Source organism: Zootoca vivipara, chromosome 1 (assembly GCF_965207765.1).
Source record: "Zootoca vivipara chromosome 1, rZooViv2.hap1.1, whole genome shotgun sequence".
NCBI classification, from domain to species: Eukaryota; Metazoa; Chordata; class Lepidosauria; order Squamata; family Lacertidae; genus Zootoca; species Zootoca vivipara.
In genome coordinates, this window is record NC_142582.1 from 76,321,668 (window position 1) to 76,338,748 (window position 17,081).

The 17,081-nt window shown below is 42.7% G+C and overlaps 1 protein-coding gene across 10 annotated transcripts in view; it reads right to left on the reverse strand.

Annotated features, from left to right (window-relative positions):
• Window positions 1-17,081, reverse strand: part of NAV2 (neuron navigator 2) — a 538,301-nt gene that overhangs the window by 153,148 nt on the left and 368,072 nt on the right. For all 10 annotated transcript variants that reach the window (XM_060275159.2, XM_088668311.1, XM_035117262.3 and 7 more), the window contains one exon: window positions 15,501-15,553. In XM_060275159.2, coding sequence (XP_060131142.2) covers window positions 15,501-15,553 — 53 coding nt within the window. The remainder of the gene's footprint in view (window positions 1-15,500; window positions 15,554-17,081) is intronic.

The window sequence follows — 17,081 nt, forward strand, 5'->3', positions numbered from 1 at the left end:
CTTCACGATCTGTCCTTCCAGGGAGCACTCAGGGCTGATTTCCTTAAGAATGGATAGGTTTGATCTTCTTGCAGTCCATGGGACTCTCAAGAGTCTCCTCCAGCACCATAATTCAAAAGCATCAATTCTTCGGCGATCAGCCTTCTTTATGGTCCAGCTCTCACTTCCATACATCACTACTGGGACATCACAATATGGATAGTATCATATAATTTAACCAGTAGGTGGTACTGGAGTTATATCTGGGTGGAGTGTGAAGTTTCCTGTAAATGTTCTTGTTTAACACATACAAGAGTTATTGGCTATGTACACACTTCAGTTTACTCTGAATCCTGTATGCTACCACTGCTGGTTTGGGAAGCAGTGTACACACAACATTAGCCACAATCCATATCTATCCTATTTTTTACTTATGAAACACTGCACATTGATGAATTTCCCCCCAAACCAGCTTTGATCCTAATTAAGAGAAGGAATGTCTGAGCTGCATTTTAAGCCTGTAATGTGACTCAGCCCTTGCCTTGCTATGTGACAGTCTTCATCCAGATTTTCTATGCTAAACACCATACACCTGTAATCCATCATTTATTCTGCACTTTCATACTAAAACACACACTTCAATTTTACTATACTGGGCTTGATGTTTTACTGTACACACACACACACACACACACACACACACACACACACACACACAGTGCCTTTTCTCTGGGGGGGGGGACCACAGGGGTACAAATACCCCTCAACATTTTGTGGATCTAAGTTTGGCAGGGCCGTCTTAAGTGCCCTGGCGCCGTGGTACGACGGATCCCTCCGCGCCCCCCGCGCCCCGTTTCCCAGTGCGGTGGGTGGGCGGGCACTGCTGCGCGGCGGGCGGGCAGGCACAGCGTGGTTGCCGTGGGCGCAGCTGCGCGGAGGACTGGCCAGCCAGCGGGCGGCCGCAGCTTGCGGCACCCCCCTGGCGGGCCGGCGCCATGGTGCCCTGCGCCACCCAGCCTGGCCGTAGGGCCGGCCCTGAAGTTTGGCCTCATTGTGGGACAGTATTTCAATATGAATAGGAAAATGAGAGTAACCTTAAACATTTTTTAAAGAAAAAAGCACTGTCTTGTGTGTGTGTGTGTGTGTGTGTGTGTGTGTGTGTGTGTGTGTGCGTGTTAGCTACAACTAAAACTATATTTGGTCACATATCGTTCAATAGCAAACCTGCCTTGCTGCATAGTGCATATAATGTAGGCTTAAACAGCAGCCAATAAAGATCTGAGCTGGAAAAGCATAAGCAGTAAAATCTTTCTAGCTTAGTAAGCACGTCTGGTAAATGTCACTAATCGCAGCAGAGGGAAGACTTTAAAAATGGTTTGTGTAGCCTCTTCTTGGCCATCAGTTAGCACATCTAGAGTTAAGATACACTGTTCAATCTATTCTTTCACCTCAGTTGTCATTGTCTAAGTCTGACGTATATGAAAAGTGAAGAAACCAGGAAGAAGGTGTGTGCAGAAGGTTGCATATGTTTCAAGTAATGGCCATTGTTTAATATCCATGTGGGAGTCAGGAAATGCAAATAGGCATGCCCTATTTCCTTGCACAGTCACAGCTGATTTCAGGGCATCACAATTGTTGTTAAGACCCAAAATCCACTATGAAGCATGAAGGAACCAGGAAGGTTCGTTCTGTGGTGACTTCCTGCATCCTGCAACCCTCCATTGTCAGAATCCTATGCAGTTCATATAAAAGTCCCATCCTCTGGCTTCCAAGTGCCCAGCATGAAATCTAGTAAGCTGCATACCCTTAACAAATGATGTAGGACACTTTGGACCATATTGGGTATGTGTCCTGGAAGACCTGGCTCACTGTCTTGCAGGCCTTTTCCACCCGGCTTGAGAGAGTGGGGACCTTGACTGACTTCAGCTACAAAAACTGAGGCTGTTGAACAGACACTTGGGTTGGGGTATTGTTTAAGGAGTTTCTATTGAGAGGAGGGTTGTTGCTGTTATTGATAACAATTTTTTGATATCTTTATTTTTAGATCTTATTATGATTTAGTGTGGAAATTGTTGATTTGGTTGTGTACCTTTTGATGAGTTGTTTTTATTGTTTATGACTATTTTTGTTATATTTGCCAAAAAAAATTCATGTTGGGCATGGTTTGAACTATGGAAAGGCGGCATACAAAGAAAAGGAGGTGTGTGCGTGTGTGCATGAGAGAGATCCTAACCCAACAGGACACCATCATGTGGAGTTGGTCCTCTGCCCCTAAGTTTTTTTTAAAAAAAGAACTTTTTGTACTCATTTCAGAAAGCAATTAGAGCTAGTTCACAAACCCTGCCAGTAGCCATTTATTAAATACTTGATGTCAGATCAGATAGAAAATAAGCCAGCACCCATAGAAGAAAGGGAAGGATCCATCCCTTTTACCCTCTTCAAATATATGATTGGTTCTACCATTGCTTAACACAGCACTGTGCATGTTTCACCAATCTAACAAGAGAAATATGCTTGTAGTTGTAGATATTTGGGTAGGAATACAATAAAGACCACCCCGAATATATATCCTACCGGAGATAAAGGAACCCAGAGAGATGTAGCCTTTGATGAATTGGAGAGATAATACTTTTAAAATGTGGGTGAAAGATCTTAACATTTGAAAAACCAAAACCCTAAACTTTAAACAACATTCATTCAACTTGGCTGGAAGCCAAAATGAAGCACTAAAAATTCAGGTGGGTTATTTACTAATTTATTTACTAAGTTATTTACTATTTATCTTGACAGTGCATGTATTTCTTATATTTCAATTAAAAACAAAAGTATTGAGGTTAAAAGTTTTTTGATGTTAAGTGGCATTTTAGACTTTAAATAAGGCCCACAACTCATTGTCCTCCTACATTATTCCATTTTGATGCCCCTTTATTAAAACAACTTGAATGCTAGTTCCTGACTGCCACCAGCATGTTTCTTCCAGGAAATCTGTTTTGATTCATAATATTTGAGTGGAGCCCCAAAATAGTTTACAAATCACAAAAGGGCAGGACATCCCTGAATGTTTGTTCTGTATCTTAGAGACAAGAAAAATACCATCTGTTGGGGCAGTTGTCATGGTATCATTTTCCTAGGAATACTTAACACGACAACTTCATGTAAATTATCCATGCTAGCGGGATGGGGCGTGGAGAGAGAGAGAGAGAGAGAGAGAGAGAGAGAGAGAGAGAGAGAGAGAGAGAGAGAGAGAGAGAGAGAGACCATTGTCTCAAGCTACACCCAGCATTTCAGGTACAACAGTGGAAATGCAAAGTATATAAAAAAGACTGCAATCATAACAGCAGCACTAAAGTGTATGTGCCTGGAATATTAGTTTTCCTTGGACACCTTTCCTTTTTACCAATAAAACCAACAAAAAGCATTAAACAGATCGTCCATTAGCAAGTTCTTTACCAATCACTTCTTAAAACGTTGTTGATACAACTTTTTTAAAACTTCAGTTTTACAGTACAACAAAGTTTTTCAGTACAACAAAGAACACAACTCAGATTTTCTGAAACAAATACGCAATTTTACACCTGGGTAAAAGCTGGTCTGGCAAGCTCCTTTTGGACTGGATTCTACAGAGAAGGTGCCATTATGGAGTAGGCCAAATGCTCTGCAGCGACACTCAGAAAAAAGGCCTCCACAGTGAAAAAACTTCAAGCAGAACTGAAGTTCCTAACAACTTTGCAGGATTGTGAAGCCAAACCTTTCAACCTATGTGTGTTCTGTATGGTCCCTATGTCCACACAAACTGTACTCATGCAAGACTGCATGTACATCTAGGCAGCCTCAAAGAGTAGTTTGGCTGTGCAAAAAAAGTCCTTGCAGGGATGCAGCTTGCACAGGTGTGGGAACCATTCACAGAGTGAACATTTTGGCCCAAGGGTTAGCCTTATTTACCCATCGACAACACTCCACAGGCTGCATGCCAGTTGCAGGTATGGCCACCTCATACTCGTGCATGCACACACACACATGCACACGCACAGGGCCGTCTCGAGCAGGTCGGGCGCCCTGGCATTGAGGCGCAGAGCACAGCGCCCCCCCCCCCGCCGGCCCGGCGCCCTGGCGCCCCGCGCCACCAAGACTACACCTAGAGCCGTGCCTGCACACGCAACACACACACACACATAGGCAAGCAGATCACCTGAGTGGGGAGGATTACTGCCCCTCCCTGCTCATCAAATTATTGGTCTGATAAATCTGTGACAGGTGTCTTGCATCACTATCAGGGTACTGAACTGGGCAGAGAGTTTAGATCAAAGTGCTGGTTTTGACCTATAAAGCCTTTAACAACTCAATACTCTACCACAATACCTCACGGACCGCCTCCCCCCATATAAACCGTCCCAGACTCTGCATTCATCTTCCTAGGCCCTTTTCACGTACCTCCTCCATGTGAAGACTGGAGGGTGGCAACATGAGAATGGGCTTTTTCTGCAGTGGCTCCCCATTTGTGGAATGCTCTCCCCAGGGAAGTTTGCCTGGCGCCATCATTATATATATATTTAAGCACCGGGCGAAAACACTCCTCTTCAACCAGGCCTTTTAACCCACAGCCTCGTAAATGTATCTGTGTGAAAGGGCGGGGGGATATTGTTTTGTTGACTTTAATTATTTACTTGTGTTTTATCTTGTATTTTATTCTGTGAACTGCCCTGAGATCCTTTGATGAAGGGTGCTATATAAATTTAATTAAAAAATAAAAATAAAACAATAAAATTCCCCACCCCAGAACTATGTCTTTGTAAAACAACAACAACAACACACATTTTCCTGCCACTGGGGAGGGGTGGCCACAGAAAAAAAGTGCTTAGGGGGGATGAATCAGGCCTCCAAACAGGGGACTAGTTACTCCTGCAGCAAATGCTTTATTGTATGTGTCGGCAGTGCTTATGTGATGGAGGCTTTACTGAGTCTCCTTAGTGACCTCCTGGCAAGCAGTGGCCTCTTTGCTCACCCTCTTAGCCATGTCATTGCAGCAGCTTGTAACTTCATGGTAAAGGAGTGTATTTTCGTGTGCTGTATGTTTTGGAGGAATGCAAATGTGGAAAGCAATCCTATAGTTACACAGCTATGGGCAGCCGGGGGGGGGGAGTGATGTGTGAATCAGCTCCCAGTTGGGAAGGCCTATACCAGGGGTCAGCAACCTTTTTCAGCCGCGGGCAGGTCCACTCTCCCTCAGACCATGTGGGGGGCCGGACTATATTTTTGGGGGGGAAAGAAAATGAATTCCTATGCCCCACAAATAACCCAGAGATGCCTTTTAAATAAAAGGACACATTTTACTCATGTAAAAACATGCTGATTCCTGGACCGTCTGCAGGCCGGATTGAGAAGGCAATTGGGCCGCATCCGGCCCCCAGGCCTTAGGTTGCCTACCCCTGGCCTATATTTAAACCTTTCATTTCGTATGTTTTCTGCCCTAGGCCAAGGCTGCACACTATCCAAAACAAACACAATAAAATCTGTTGATTTGCCAAAATGAGATTCTGTGTTTTCTTTTACTCTTTGAACAAATCTGGCAGCCAGTTCTGATTTTCAACAGTCCTGCACCTCCTCCTCATTTTGAGGGCCACTTTATAGTACAGCAAAGAAAAAGAGGTAAAGATGAGCGCTGGAACCCTCCCTTTCTAAACAAATGGACAGAATCAGCACCAGAGAATTTGGGGGGGGGGGTGGATTGAAAAATGGCACATCCTGAACCATGTTGCTTTGAACCCCACCACAGTATCCATCAGCATACTGCACAACAGGTCTGGCTCTAGGGGTTGGCTGGGTGGCGCAGGACACCAGGGTGCTGGGTCGGCAGGGGGGTGCTGCGCGCTGCGCTCGCCCACCAGCCGCAGGAAGAAACAGGGCGGGGCAGGGGTGCCGGAGCGATCTGTGCACCACGGCGCCCGGGGCGCCCGACCTGCTTAAGACGGCCCTGGTGCACAACTGTAAAGATGCAAACAGTTCAAAATACCTCAAGATAAAGCACAAAAACATGGTATCTGGGTGCTATTATATTTCTTCTTAAGACTCTGCAACATTGTTTGAAGAGCTTTGCTATTTATTTCCATGAGCTCATATCCTGATTTGACCTGGGGGCTTGTCCATTGACTTCACTTGGTCTAACCCCACCCTAACCCTAACCCTAACCCTAACCTCTACAGTACATCACTCCTAACTTGCAAAGTAAGCCACCAAATGCCAGCCAAAAAAAAAGTTCTTACGATCTTTAACATTCATATTGTAATGTGGATTAATCTTTGTGGGTATTTCTGCACAGCACCTGGTGGTTTCCAGTCATATGGGTGGCATATAAATGATGCTGATGCTGATTAATGTCCACAGTTTTCCTTCTACCCATCATGTCTGTCTGGAGAAGCATAATGGCTGTAATAGCAAAAATGATATACTTCATCTCAAATCTGGTACGTGGTAAGAACTGAGATGGTGAACCTGTAGCACCCCGGATATTGTTGGACTATGGGAGGGATTCACCTAATGAATCCTGTTAGTGGAAGCCTTGTGCAAGGTCTTCCACTTGAGCTTTCCCCCCCTCTTCTCCCCATGCACCCCCTGCAGGTGGATAGTTGGGGGTCCCCAAAACAGCATGCAAGGGAAACCCAGCCACATGGGACGGGTATGAATGAATGAATGGTATTATTGAAAGCCTTCCAACTGACAAGCTGAAAAGCTTGCGCTGATGGAAACTGTTCTTAACCTGAAGCACCACTTTAGCTAACGGGGCCTCCTCCTGCCGCCGCGCCGCCAGAGCACGATTTCTGTTCTCGTCCTGAAGCAAAGTTCTTAACCTGAGGTACTATTTCTGGGTTAGCGGAGTCTGTAACCTGAAGCGTTTGTAACCCGAGGTACCACTGTATATGCAGGTTGAACTTAGCATTCTGACTACCTTAACGACACAAAGCTAAAATCCTATCTTTGTGCATGCCAGAGCAGGCATACAATCATGCCTTCTTCCCCCAGCAAATGAATGGCTATCCCCAGATGTGCTGTTGTGCCCATGTCCAGCTTGCAGGCTTCCCACAGACATGTGGTTGGCCACCATGAGAACCAGATGCTGGACTAAGTGATGGGCCATTGGTCTGATCCAACAGGATCATCTTATGCTCTTACATATTCCAGTGGGTTTGTGCACAGGCCCTTACCCTCTTTATAAAACGTTTTCTTTACTAACCAGTAAAGAGGAAGAAAGCTCAGAAAGGTGGACCAGTTACTGAGATCCATCCCAGCCAGATCCAGATTTATTCCAGTTCATTTTGTGTTTATACACTCCACCCTGGGGGGGGGGAGAAGCAATATTTCTTCACTCCTTTTTGTGGCCACCGTTTTGTTCTCTGCCAGGAACCGTTTCCCATATCTGTTTAAAGAAGAGAAACTATTGTCTCACAACAAATGTAACTGATCTGTTGAAAACACAACCTGAAAATAAAGACCGTGCATGTGCTTTTGTAAACCAGGAAAATCTTTAATAAAAAGTATCCTTTAAAAAGGTAGAGAAACTATTTAAAAGTATATTTAAAATGAGACTGTCAGCATCTTACATTTTAAAAATGTGAGCTGGATTTATATGCAATACCAGAATCGTCACTAGAAATGGATATGAAAAATACCAAACAGGGCATGGAAAAGTCTGGCCAAATGTGCTGGAATCACTGGGCTCAGATCTTTCAGCTGGATACATGCATCCCATGTATGCTTTTCTTCCAATTCCCATCTGTGTCCATTCCACTACAACTTGGAAGAAGTCTCTGTCTCGGTTTTGATTTTTATACTCCCTGCTATGCATTTCTAAGATTTTGTACAAAAACAGCCCCACAGGATTTTTTTCGCCACACAACTGACAAACCTGCTGTGTTAGAAAGACAATGGAAATACAAGAAAGGGGGGAAATTTGACTCTTTGCCCATGGGTAGGCAAACTAAGGCCCGGGGCCCGACCCGGCCCAAACACCTTCTAAATCCGGCCCACAGACAGTCCAGGAATCAGCATGTTTTTACATGAGTAGAATGTGCCCTTTTATTTAAAATGCATCTCTAGGTTATTTGTGGGGCTTGCTTATGCATATCTTGGTTTTACAAGCTAAGATAGACTTCTCCAAATGCTTGCTGTAGCTTGAATACCAAATAAAGTGTGAAGGAGTTCAAATTTATAATGTAGCTCAGAAAGTTTGTGACATGCAGAGGAATCCTACACCTGTGTACATTACTGGCCTTCTAAGGAGCATTAGTGTGCATAGGATGGCAGCCTTGGGTATACGTATATAAAATTCTGAACCATTCTAAATTTTTTACAAAACATTCTAGAAAAGTATGTAAAATAATCAATGCAGAAAGACCTTTACTGCAAAGCTGAGGAGATCTCTATTTCTCACCACAGGACAATGCTACTAAATTTTGGCCAAAAGTGTAAAAAGTAAATTGCAAAGTCGTAGTAGAATAAGAAGACTCCTTCCATTCAGAGGCTTTAGAAGTTTGGAGAGAGAGAGAAAGGATATTATTTCTGCCTTCAATAGAATGCCAATTTCAGGTATGACTCACTTTGGATATGCAAGTGTGAAAACCTCAGTAGTAGGTACTCTATAAATAGAGGCATATTTAAATAGTCAGAGCAGCCTAGGTGGAAGCAGTTGTATAAAGAGTTCTGCCATTAAATTAAAGCCCTGTCAAGATTTCCCCCCTCACATTCTGATGTGGCATGAAGAATTGCAGGCTGCCTCGCTGTACATTGTTTAACAGACTATAGAAATAATAGGGTTCTATTAATATAATCCAGAAACCACAGCACACATTTGGAATTAGAAAAAGGCAATTTGGACTATGCAAGCATAAGCATTGTAGTTCCGTCTACATTACAAAGAGCTGTAGCCTCCACATTTTTTTACTCGGGAAATGCTGTGTACAGGGATAAAGCTTTCCTTTCCACACAAACAATGGATGGAATTCAATGTAGCACTGAGTGGGGTATGTGGGATGAAAGCATCACAAATGCTAAGTACAGTAAAGAGTTAGTGCTCACAAGGGTTATAGCATTCCAATACAGTACTCTGTGATGTCATACACCTTCTGCCAGAAACAGTTATGGCAGTTGGTACAGTTATGGCAGCTATTAACGGTCTTTTTGAGCAGCTGAGCAGTAGGTACCGGTATGTTCTGTTGTGCTGCTGCCTGCCTCAGAGTTAGTAAGTCTGCAACAGTTTTTGTCTTAGGTACCACTCTATGTAATATGTATTAGAAACATCAGTAACACCTGCCTGTCTTGTAGCTTTAATCCAACAAGTGCAAGTATACCGAGTAAAAGTTATTTATTTGAACTTTAAAAGAGAGTTTCTTATGTATTTTTTTAGGGAGGGAAAAGGGAACTAATTAAAGGGTTAAACAACCCAGTCTCTCCCTTTTGCATAGCTCTGTAAATAGGAACTAGAATCTAATTCCCACAGGGGATACCTATGGGGAACAAGGTCTGCTCGCACAATGGGATTTCCCTCACTGCCCTCCCCAGTGCCTTTGTAGCTGTTCTGCAAATCTCCAGAGCAGATTTAAGGGATGCAGAGAGAACAGGAAGAGGAAGGTCTCATTCTGTGACTGGACCGCATTCCATGAATGCCACAACTTAGTGGAATCCCACCTCTAAGGCTGTAGGAGTTGCTAGGAGACCCCTATTTCTCTTGCATAACTACAATTCCAAGGATCCTGGGAAAAGGGATTGATGCTGAATATTGTAAGTCTGTGAGGGGAACAGTACCCTTAACAAACTACACTTACCAGCATTCTTTGGGAGAAACCATGATAGTTTAAAGTGGTATGATATTGCTTTAAATGTATAGTGCAGATGGGGCCTTTTAAAACGGGGATTAAATCACAGATGAGAAGACTCCCTGGAAAAGACCCTGATGTTGGGAAAGATGGAGGGCACAAGGAGAAGGGGACGACGGAGGACGAGATGGTTGGACAGTGTTCTCGAAGCTACCAACATGAGTCTGACCAAACTGCGGGAGGCAGTGGAAGACAGGAGTGCCTGGCGTGCTCTGGTCCATGGGGTCACGAAGAGTCAGACAGGACTAAACGACTAAACAACAACAACAACAACAACAACAACAATGGTTCCCAGCACCCTTAACAAGCTACAGTTCCTGGATTCTCCATGAAGTGAAAGTGGTGTAAGAGTGCTTTAAAATATGGTGTAAATGTAACTTCAGGCACTTAGCAGCAACTGTGTCATCTGAATTATGTTTGAAGCTGGTCTAGGTGTAATGCAGGTGGCTTATAAGGTATATTCTTGTAATATTCAGAGTGCCGCTTCTCCTTTCAAAGAGTATATAGATGTACTTTTGAAGAGTATTTTAACGTCCCTACTGTAGCTAAAGATGCTATGACCATACTAAAAACTTGGAGCCCCAAAAGCAAGTCCCCTTGAGTTAAATATGGCTTATTTCCAAGTAAGTTTGCATAGGTTGCAATTTTACAACAGCTGCTTGGTTCAGAATGCTACTGCCAGTCTCTTGACAGGGGCTAGTTATTTGGAGTATGTGACTCCACTGCTATTTAATCTGTGTTGGCTTTTGGTATGCTCAATTCAAAGTGATGGCTGTTACTTTTAATATTTTACATAGTTTCAGTCTGGGATACAGTGGTACCTCGGTTTATGAACACAATTGGTTCTGGAAGTCTGTTCATAAACTGAAGTGTTCATAAACTGAAGCGAACTTTCCCATTGAAAGTAATGGAAAGTGGATTAATCCGTTCCAGACAGTCCACGGAGTACTTAAACTGAAGCGTTCATAAACTGAAGCAAACATTCCCATTGAAAGTAATGGAAAGTGGATTAATCCGTTCCAGACGGGTCCGCGGAGTACTTAAACTGAAATGTTCATAAACTGAAGCATGGGTGCAATTGGTTCCGGAAGTCTGTTCATAAACTGAAGTGTTCATAAACTGAAGCGAACTTTCCCATTGAAAGTAATGGAAAATGAATTAATCCGTTCCAGATGGGTCCGCAGCGTTCATAAACCGAAAATTCATAAACCGAGGTGTTCATAAACCGAGGTTCCACTGTATTTGAAAGACTACCTTCTCCCACATTACTCTCCCACCTGTGGAGACTATGCTCTCATCTTTCTCCTGAGATATGATTAGTGCATTCATTGGGACAGGGTCTTCTCAGTGGTGGTGCCTACACTCTAGATCTCACTCCTCGGAAGGCTCATTTAACACTTCCCCTCCCAGCCATCAAGAAGATTGGCAAAGCAGTCTTGTTCAGTCAAGCTTTTTGTGCTGTTTGAGAACCGGAATTTTATTTATGATGCTGCAGTGTTGCTCGTTTTAAAAACTGAAGTTACTGTTATTGTTTTCTTATATTTACAAACTGCTTTGAGAGGACATGCTGGGGTGAAAGGCAGCATATAAATATTTATGGGTTGAGATTTTGGAAGACGCCTCTGCGTGAATTTGTTTTAGGTGTGTGATCAGTGCATGCTGACCAACACACAGTCTTTGCAATAGGGCTCTGTTCCAATGGCATGAAGTAGTCACGACAAACCGGTAGATTCCTATCTGGTTCACAACCATTGTAACATACCGCTTGTTATCATCCACCTGTTCTGCCGTTGAGGACTTCTTGGATCATTCTTTGTCTAGCTCCTTCCCTTTGACCTTACTGACTTGGGTGACCCTGCTGGAAGTACGAGATTCCCAACGGCTCCGCTCACAAGGGTCATAGGAACGTGCAAGCCCACTCACCACGACAAGGTGATGATATGCTTGTGAAACATGGACCACTTATAAACGCCATCTCCAACTCCTTGAAAGATTCCAGCAACAGTGTCTCTGAAAATTTTTACACATCACTTGGGAGGACAGTCAAACTAATATCAATGTACTGGAAGAAGCAAATATCACCCAGTGTTGAAGCAATGATTCTTCAACATCAACTTTGTTGGACTGGTCATGTTGTGTGGATGCCTGATGACCGTCTTCCAAAGCCACTACTCTATTCAGAACTTAAAAATGGAAAGTGTAATGCTGGTGGTCAACAAAAGAGGTTTAAAGACTGTCTCAAGGCAAATTTGAAAAAATGTAGTATAAACACTGACAACTGGGAAACACTGGCCTGCAAGCGCTCCACTTGTAAAACAGCCTTTACCAAAGTTGTCATGAGCTTTGAAGACACTCAAACTCAGGATGCAAGGGAGAAACATGCTAAGAGGAATGCACGGTTGGCAAATCCACACCGTGATCAACTCCTGCCCGGAAGCCAATGTCCCCACTGTGGAAGGATGTGTGGATCCAGAATTGGCCTCCACAGTCACTTACGGACTCATTGTTAAAACTGTGTTTATGGAAGACAATCTTACTTGGCTACAAGTGATAGCCAAAGAAGAAGATAAATATTTATATTAATTAATTAATTAATATACATTTGCAAATATATATGAAGTAAATGACAAAGTTTTAAATATATTGCCCAGGGTAATTGCCCAAAGCCTATAATATGACATTAACCGAGGGTGGGTTTTTTTGGGCAGGGGCAGTTGGTTACTACAGCTATACTATTTCTAATGCTTCTAAATACATTCCTGTGTGGAATTTGCAGGGCAAAAAAAAAAAAGGCTCTGATGCTTTTGAACTTTTTGTTGCCCCCTCTGTGATTCCCCTGTTACAGTTTTCAAAGCCAACTAAACCCTTGGTGTTAAGAAGATGAATTTTATTCTCAATCTTAAAATTCTCCTGGGAGGGTTTCATTGTAATAGTACAGCTGGCTACATTCATTCAAACTGCCTCTTGAAGTCTTTAGGGTGTGATATTTCAGTAATCCCAAATTGAGATTAAATGAAACAAAAATTGGTGAGAATGTACAGTCACAGAGAAGCCAAAGGCAGCCTCTCTATGAACATCTAGGCTCAGCTCTGCACACTTTAGATTCACCACTTTACCACAAGCACCACACAGTCACCACAGTTATTTCCTGTTCTTATTACAAGATAAATTTGTGGTTTCTTTGTCAAGGCTGCATTTCTTTCTGCCTGTCCGATATTACTGCTTGGATGTTCCACAGCTTCTTTCACTTTCCTCTGGGCTACATCTCTTTCCTATCTTTTGGTTCAACTGTTCTGCCTTTCTCCATCTTTCATGCTGGCCTGATACAGAAGTAGTGTTAAACTATGTGCTCTAATGAACGTTCTGTCACCTTTTATAAGCAAGTTTTACATCATTTTCACTCTAGGTGTCATTGGGCCTGTTTTATCACTTGTAACTCCTCAGAGTACCAAGGAGCAGGACAGGTTCTAAGCACAAGAGGGGGCCCACTGGGGAACAATTGTGTCAATGGCCTATCACATCTCACCATTCCACAGTGACATTAGAACCTCAACAGATTATTTATTCACTTATTTACCACTTAAATGCCATTTCTATCTGTCAAAAAAAATTCCTAGAGTATTTAGGAATCCAACAGATTTCATATGTCTCTGAAGCTGGACCATCTTAATGGAGCCACGACTTTAGCAGAGGAACTGATATTGTAGACCAGGAAATTGTCTGACTATGACAATGGGGTTATCTCAACTCTTCCTATCTCCACACCATCACATTCATATCTGGTGAGTCAAAGACTAAGGGCAGGTGACAAAGTCCTATGGTTGTCATGAAGGGCATGAAGTCTTGAGCTGTGTCATTAAAGACAGTCTCAGTGTGAATGTTGAAGTTCCCCAAGACAACTGTCCTCAGGTTCTTCAGCATCATGCCTGAGACCACCTCAACCACCTTCACTTTCCTAGGATTAAGAATTACACCCAATGCTTTCTGACTGTGTTGGCCTTTTAGAAATGATACCATCATCTTTTTCAGAACTTAATCATCTTTTTTTTAAAAAAAACTTTAATTTTATTAGCAGAACTCAAAACCATCATAAAAACAATGACCCCCAAAAATTCTAGCTCCAAATATTGAACACATAGTTCATTTATTTGAAATAGTTTTAATCCAGCCTTTATCAATACAGTGGACCCTCAGGTTACGTTACCTTTGGGTAACAATCTTTGGGTTGTGAATGCGCCAAACCTGGAAGTGGGTTTGCCACTCGCACGTGTGCAGAAGCACTTTGCGGCGCTGCGCACGTGCGCAAAAGCAGTCCTCCAGTTATCTTCAGGATACGGCCAGGTCTCCGGAACGGATCCTGTTTGTAACCGGAGGTACCACTGTACATGATAATAGGATGGGGTGCAATCGTTTAAAAATCAAACATACAATCAGCATGGACAAAGATAAAGGGACCAGATAAAATCATAACCAGATTGGCAGTAGCAGAAAAGTTAACAAACAAACAACAAAACTGGTCAAAAAAATTTTTTATCACCATAAAAGCCCACTGGAATAAGATGCTGTTCAACTGAAAATACTCAGAGTTGGCACCGGAAACTACTCAGGATTGGCACCAGTCATATAGGGGGGGGTATTCCATAATCAGGGTGCCATTGCAGAGTAATCCTTGTCTCTGGTTGCCCCATAACAGATGTCCTTTGGGTGCAGAACAACTTAACTTTAATGCCATTAACTAAAGACAGGGCCTTCATTGAACATACAAGGGATAGAATAAAACACTTTTTGAATCAGCCTTTAAGATAAAGGAAGTTATTCAAAAACATAACATTGTTTTTGAAGGCTCTGCCAGCTGTACCATGTCACACAGTAATGTGACTTTAGTTCATCAATGAAACTTCCCAGCGCTGGGTGGAATTCAACATCACAGCATTACAAGCATTCCATTTGCATAAGGATATAAACTTGCCAGACAGAATAATTCCCCTTTCCCTCCCCCCATGTGCTGTTTTTTGGGTTATCCCCCCCCCAGACAGAATAATTCCCCTTTCCCTCCCCCATGTGCTGTTTTTTGGGTTATGCCCCCCCCCAAGTCTACCTCAGAGGGAAAAGGGGGTACACATAGGGGAAGGAGGGGGGAAGCTCCATTGTGCAAGCATATGGCATAGGAAAAATGTGTAACTTTTAAGTGAACGGTTCACATAATGAATATCAATGTAATAAATGCATTTAATTGATGTATATTAAATGTTTGCATACTTTCCCCATACTATTTTTAAATATTCTATAAAATGAATTAAAAACTCTACGTCCAATACATTCACATTAATATTCTAAATTGTGCTGCTAAACAAGCCTATACAGTAGGGGTTGCAACTAAGATTCAATCACAATGTGTGAATCAAGTTAATAGACAAAAGATGCAATTATTGTAATTAATTTAATGATTTCCATGTGGTCTGATTTGATATATTGTATGGCTGTACAATAAAGAAATATTGGTTGATTGATTAAATATGCCATCATGTCAGTAGCTAAATCCCAAACAGGTTTCTTCAGAAGTAAGTCCCACTGAGCTCAAAGAAACTCACTTCCTCTTAAGTACGCCCAGAGGAAAACACAGTGAAGACAAAACACATTTATTTTTTCACTTACCATTTGAGATCTATTCTTTGGACAGCCATTGATGTCTTCGATTTTCTCATTTGCTAAAAATGAACAGACAGAATTATTTCAAAACAAAACCTATTGTAAAGACACCTGGTACAGTTATTCCCAGAGCACTTGTTGCAACTAAATCAAACAGCCTAGAGCTATGGTTGCCCAATCAAAACATATGTGTGAAACACCCAGAGCCATCCGGCGAAATTCTTCTCCTGAGCCATTCCTCCAGAGACAGCTGGAGAAGGTCACCACCATTTCAAAAAGAGACAACTGGGCTGACAGCAATTCTTAAAGTGATGGGTAATCTTTGCCAGACCGATTGTTTCAAATCTGGAAGCCACATCACTCTTTATGCATGAGTGCATGGCTGGTTTGCTTAATAAGCCATGCAGATGTACAAGTCAGATGTAAATAAAATACATTTTTTAAAAAAAATCTCATTTACCTTTTCAAGCAGTGGGTGAAGTCTGTTGTTGATGACACATTTCCAAGATCTAGCAACTAACCTCAACCTACAAAGTGTAAATGCACATGGTGCAAATATATTCTGGTACTGTGCAATTTAGTCCAGAGGTGTTGATGATACTCAGTATTCTAATTCACAGGATTCCACGCTTTCTTGACTCAATCATCTTTCTTTCCCAATTCTTTCAAAGTATTTTGTGCCATCATAGTTGCTGGGACAGTGGCAGCATATCATCTGAATTAAAGGCAGTTGGGAGGCCAAGACTCTGGGGCCTACCCAGTTGATCCTATGAATTCTCATAAGGAACTGAAAGGCTGTGGGCTGGTAACTGAAGGATTGCTCCCACTGGCTAAACCCCAGATACTGATGTCCACCTGAACATGCCTCCAGGTGGCTATATATCTGATTTTAGTGAGAAAGTGGCCTTGCATATGTATGGCGTATGGCTCCTCCATAACTCCGGCCTGTGCAGCCAATCTAGTTTCCCAGAAAGTTGTAACCCCTGGCATACGGGGTTGTACATGCATAAGGGCCCTCTTCCATTACTGCCAGATGAGCAGCCACTGAGTGCCCAGAGAACACACTGGCATCAGGAGGTGTGGCCAGTGAGCACACTCCCACTCACATGAACATCCAGTGACTCAACTCACAAGTTTCACACAGGCCATTAGTGACAACACATTGGCTTCATTCACACATCATAGTAAGCCATAGTCTAAGAAAAACTATGGTTGACCACAGTGTGATGTGCACGCTGGTCAATCATGGCCATTTTGCTCCTCTCCAGCCAGAGCTCAAAAACAAACTGTGGAGTGGCTGGCTTACTGTTCTGTGTGAACCAGCACATGAGGCTTGTTTCTCTTCTCAAAGTTTGCTCTTGGCTTGGTGTGGGTTCACATGTAATGGTAAGCCAAACACTGTATTATTTGTTTTCTAGCTCCGGTCAGGGTAGACCAAAGCAAGCATGATTTGGCACCATGCACCAGCACTCCACTCATTCATGGTAAGCAAGCCACAGGTTATTTCTAGACATGGCTTACTGTTACAAGGAAAGAGGGGCAGTAGGTTAGCCAATGGCTTCAAAGAGGGAGAGAAAGCAGAGAAAG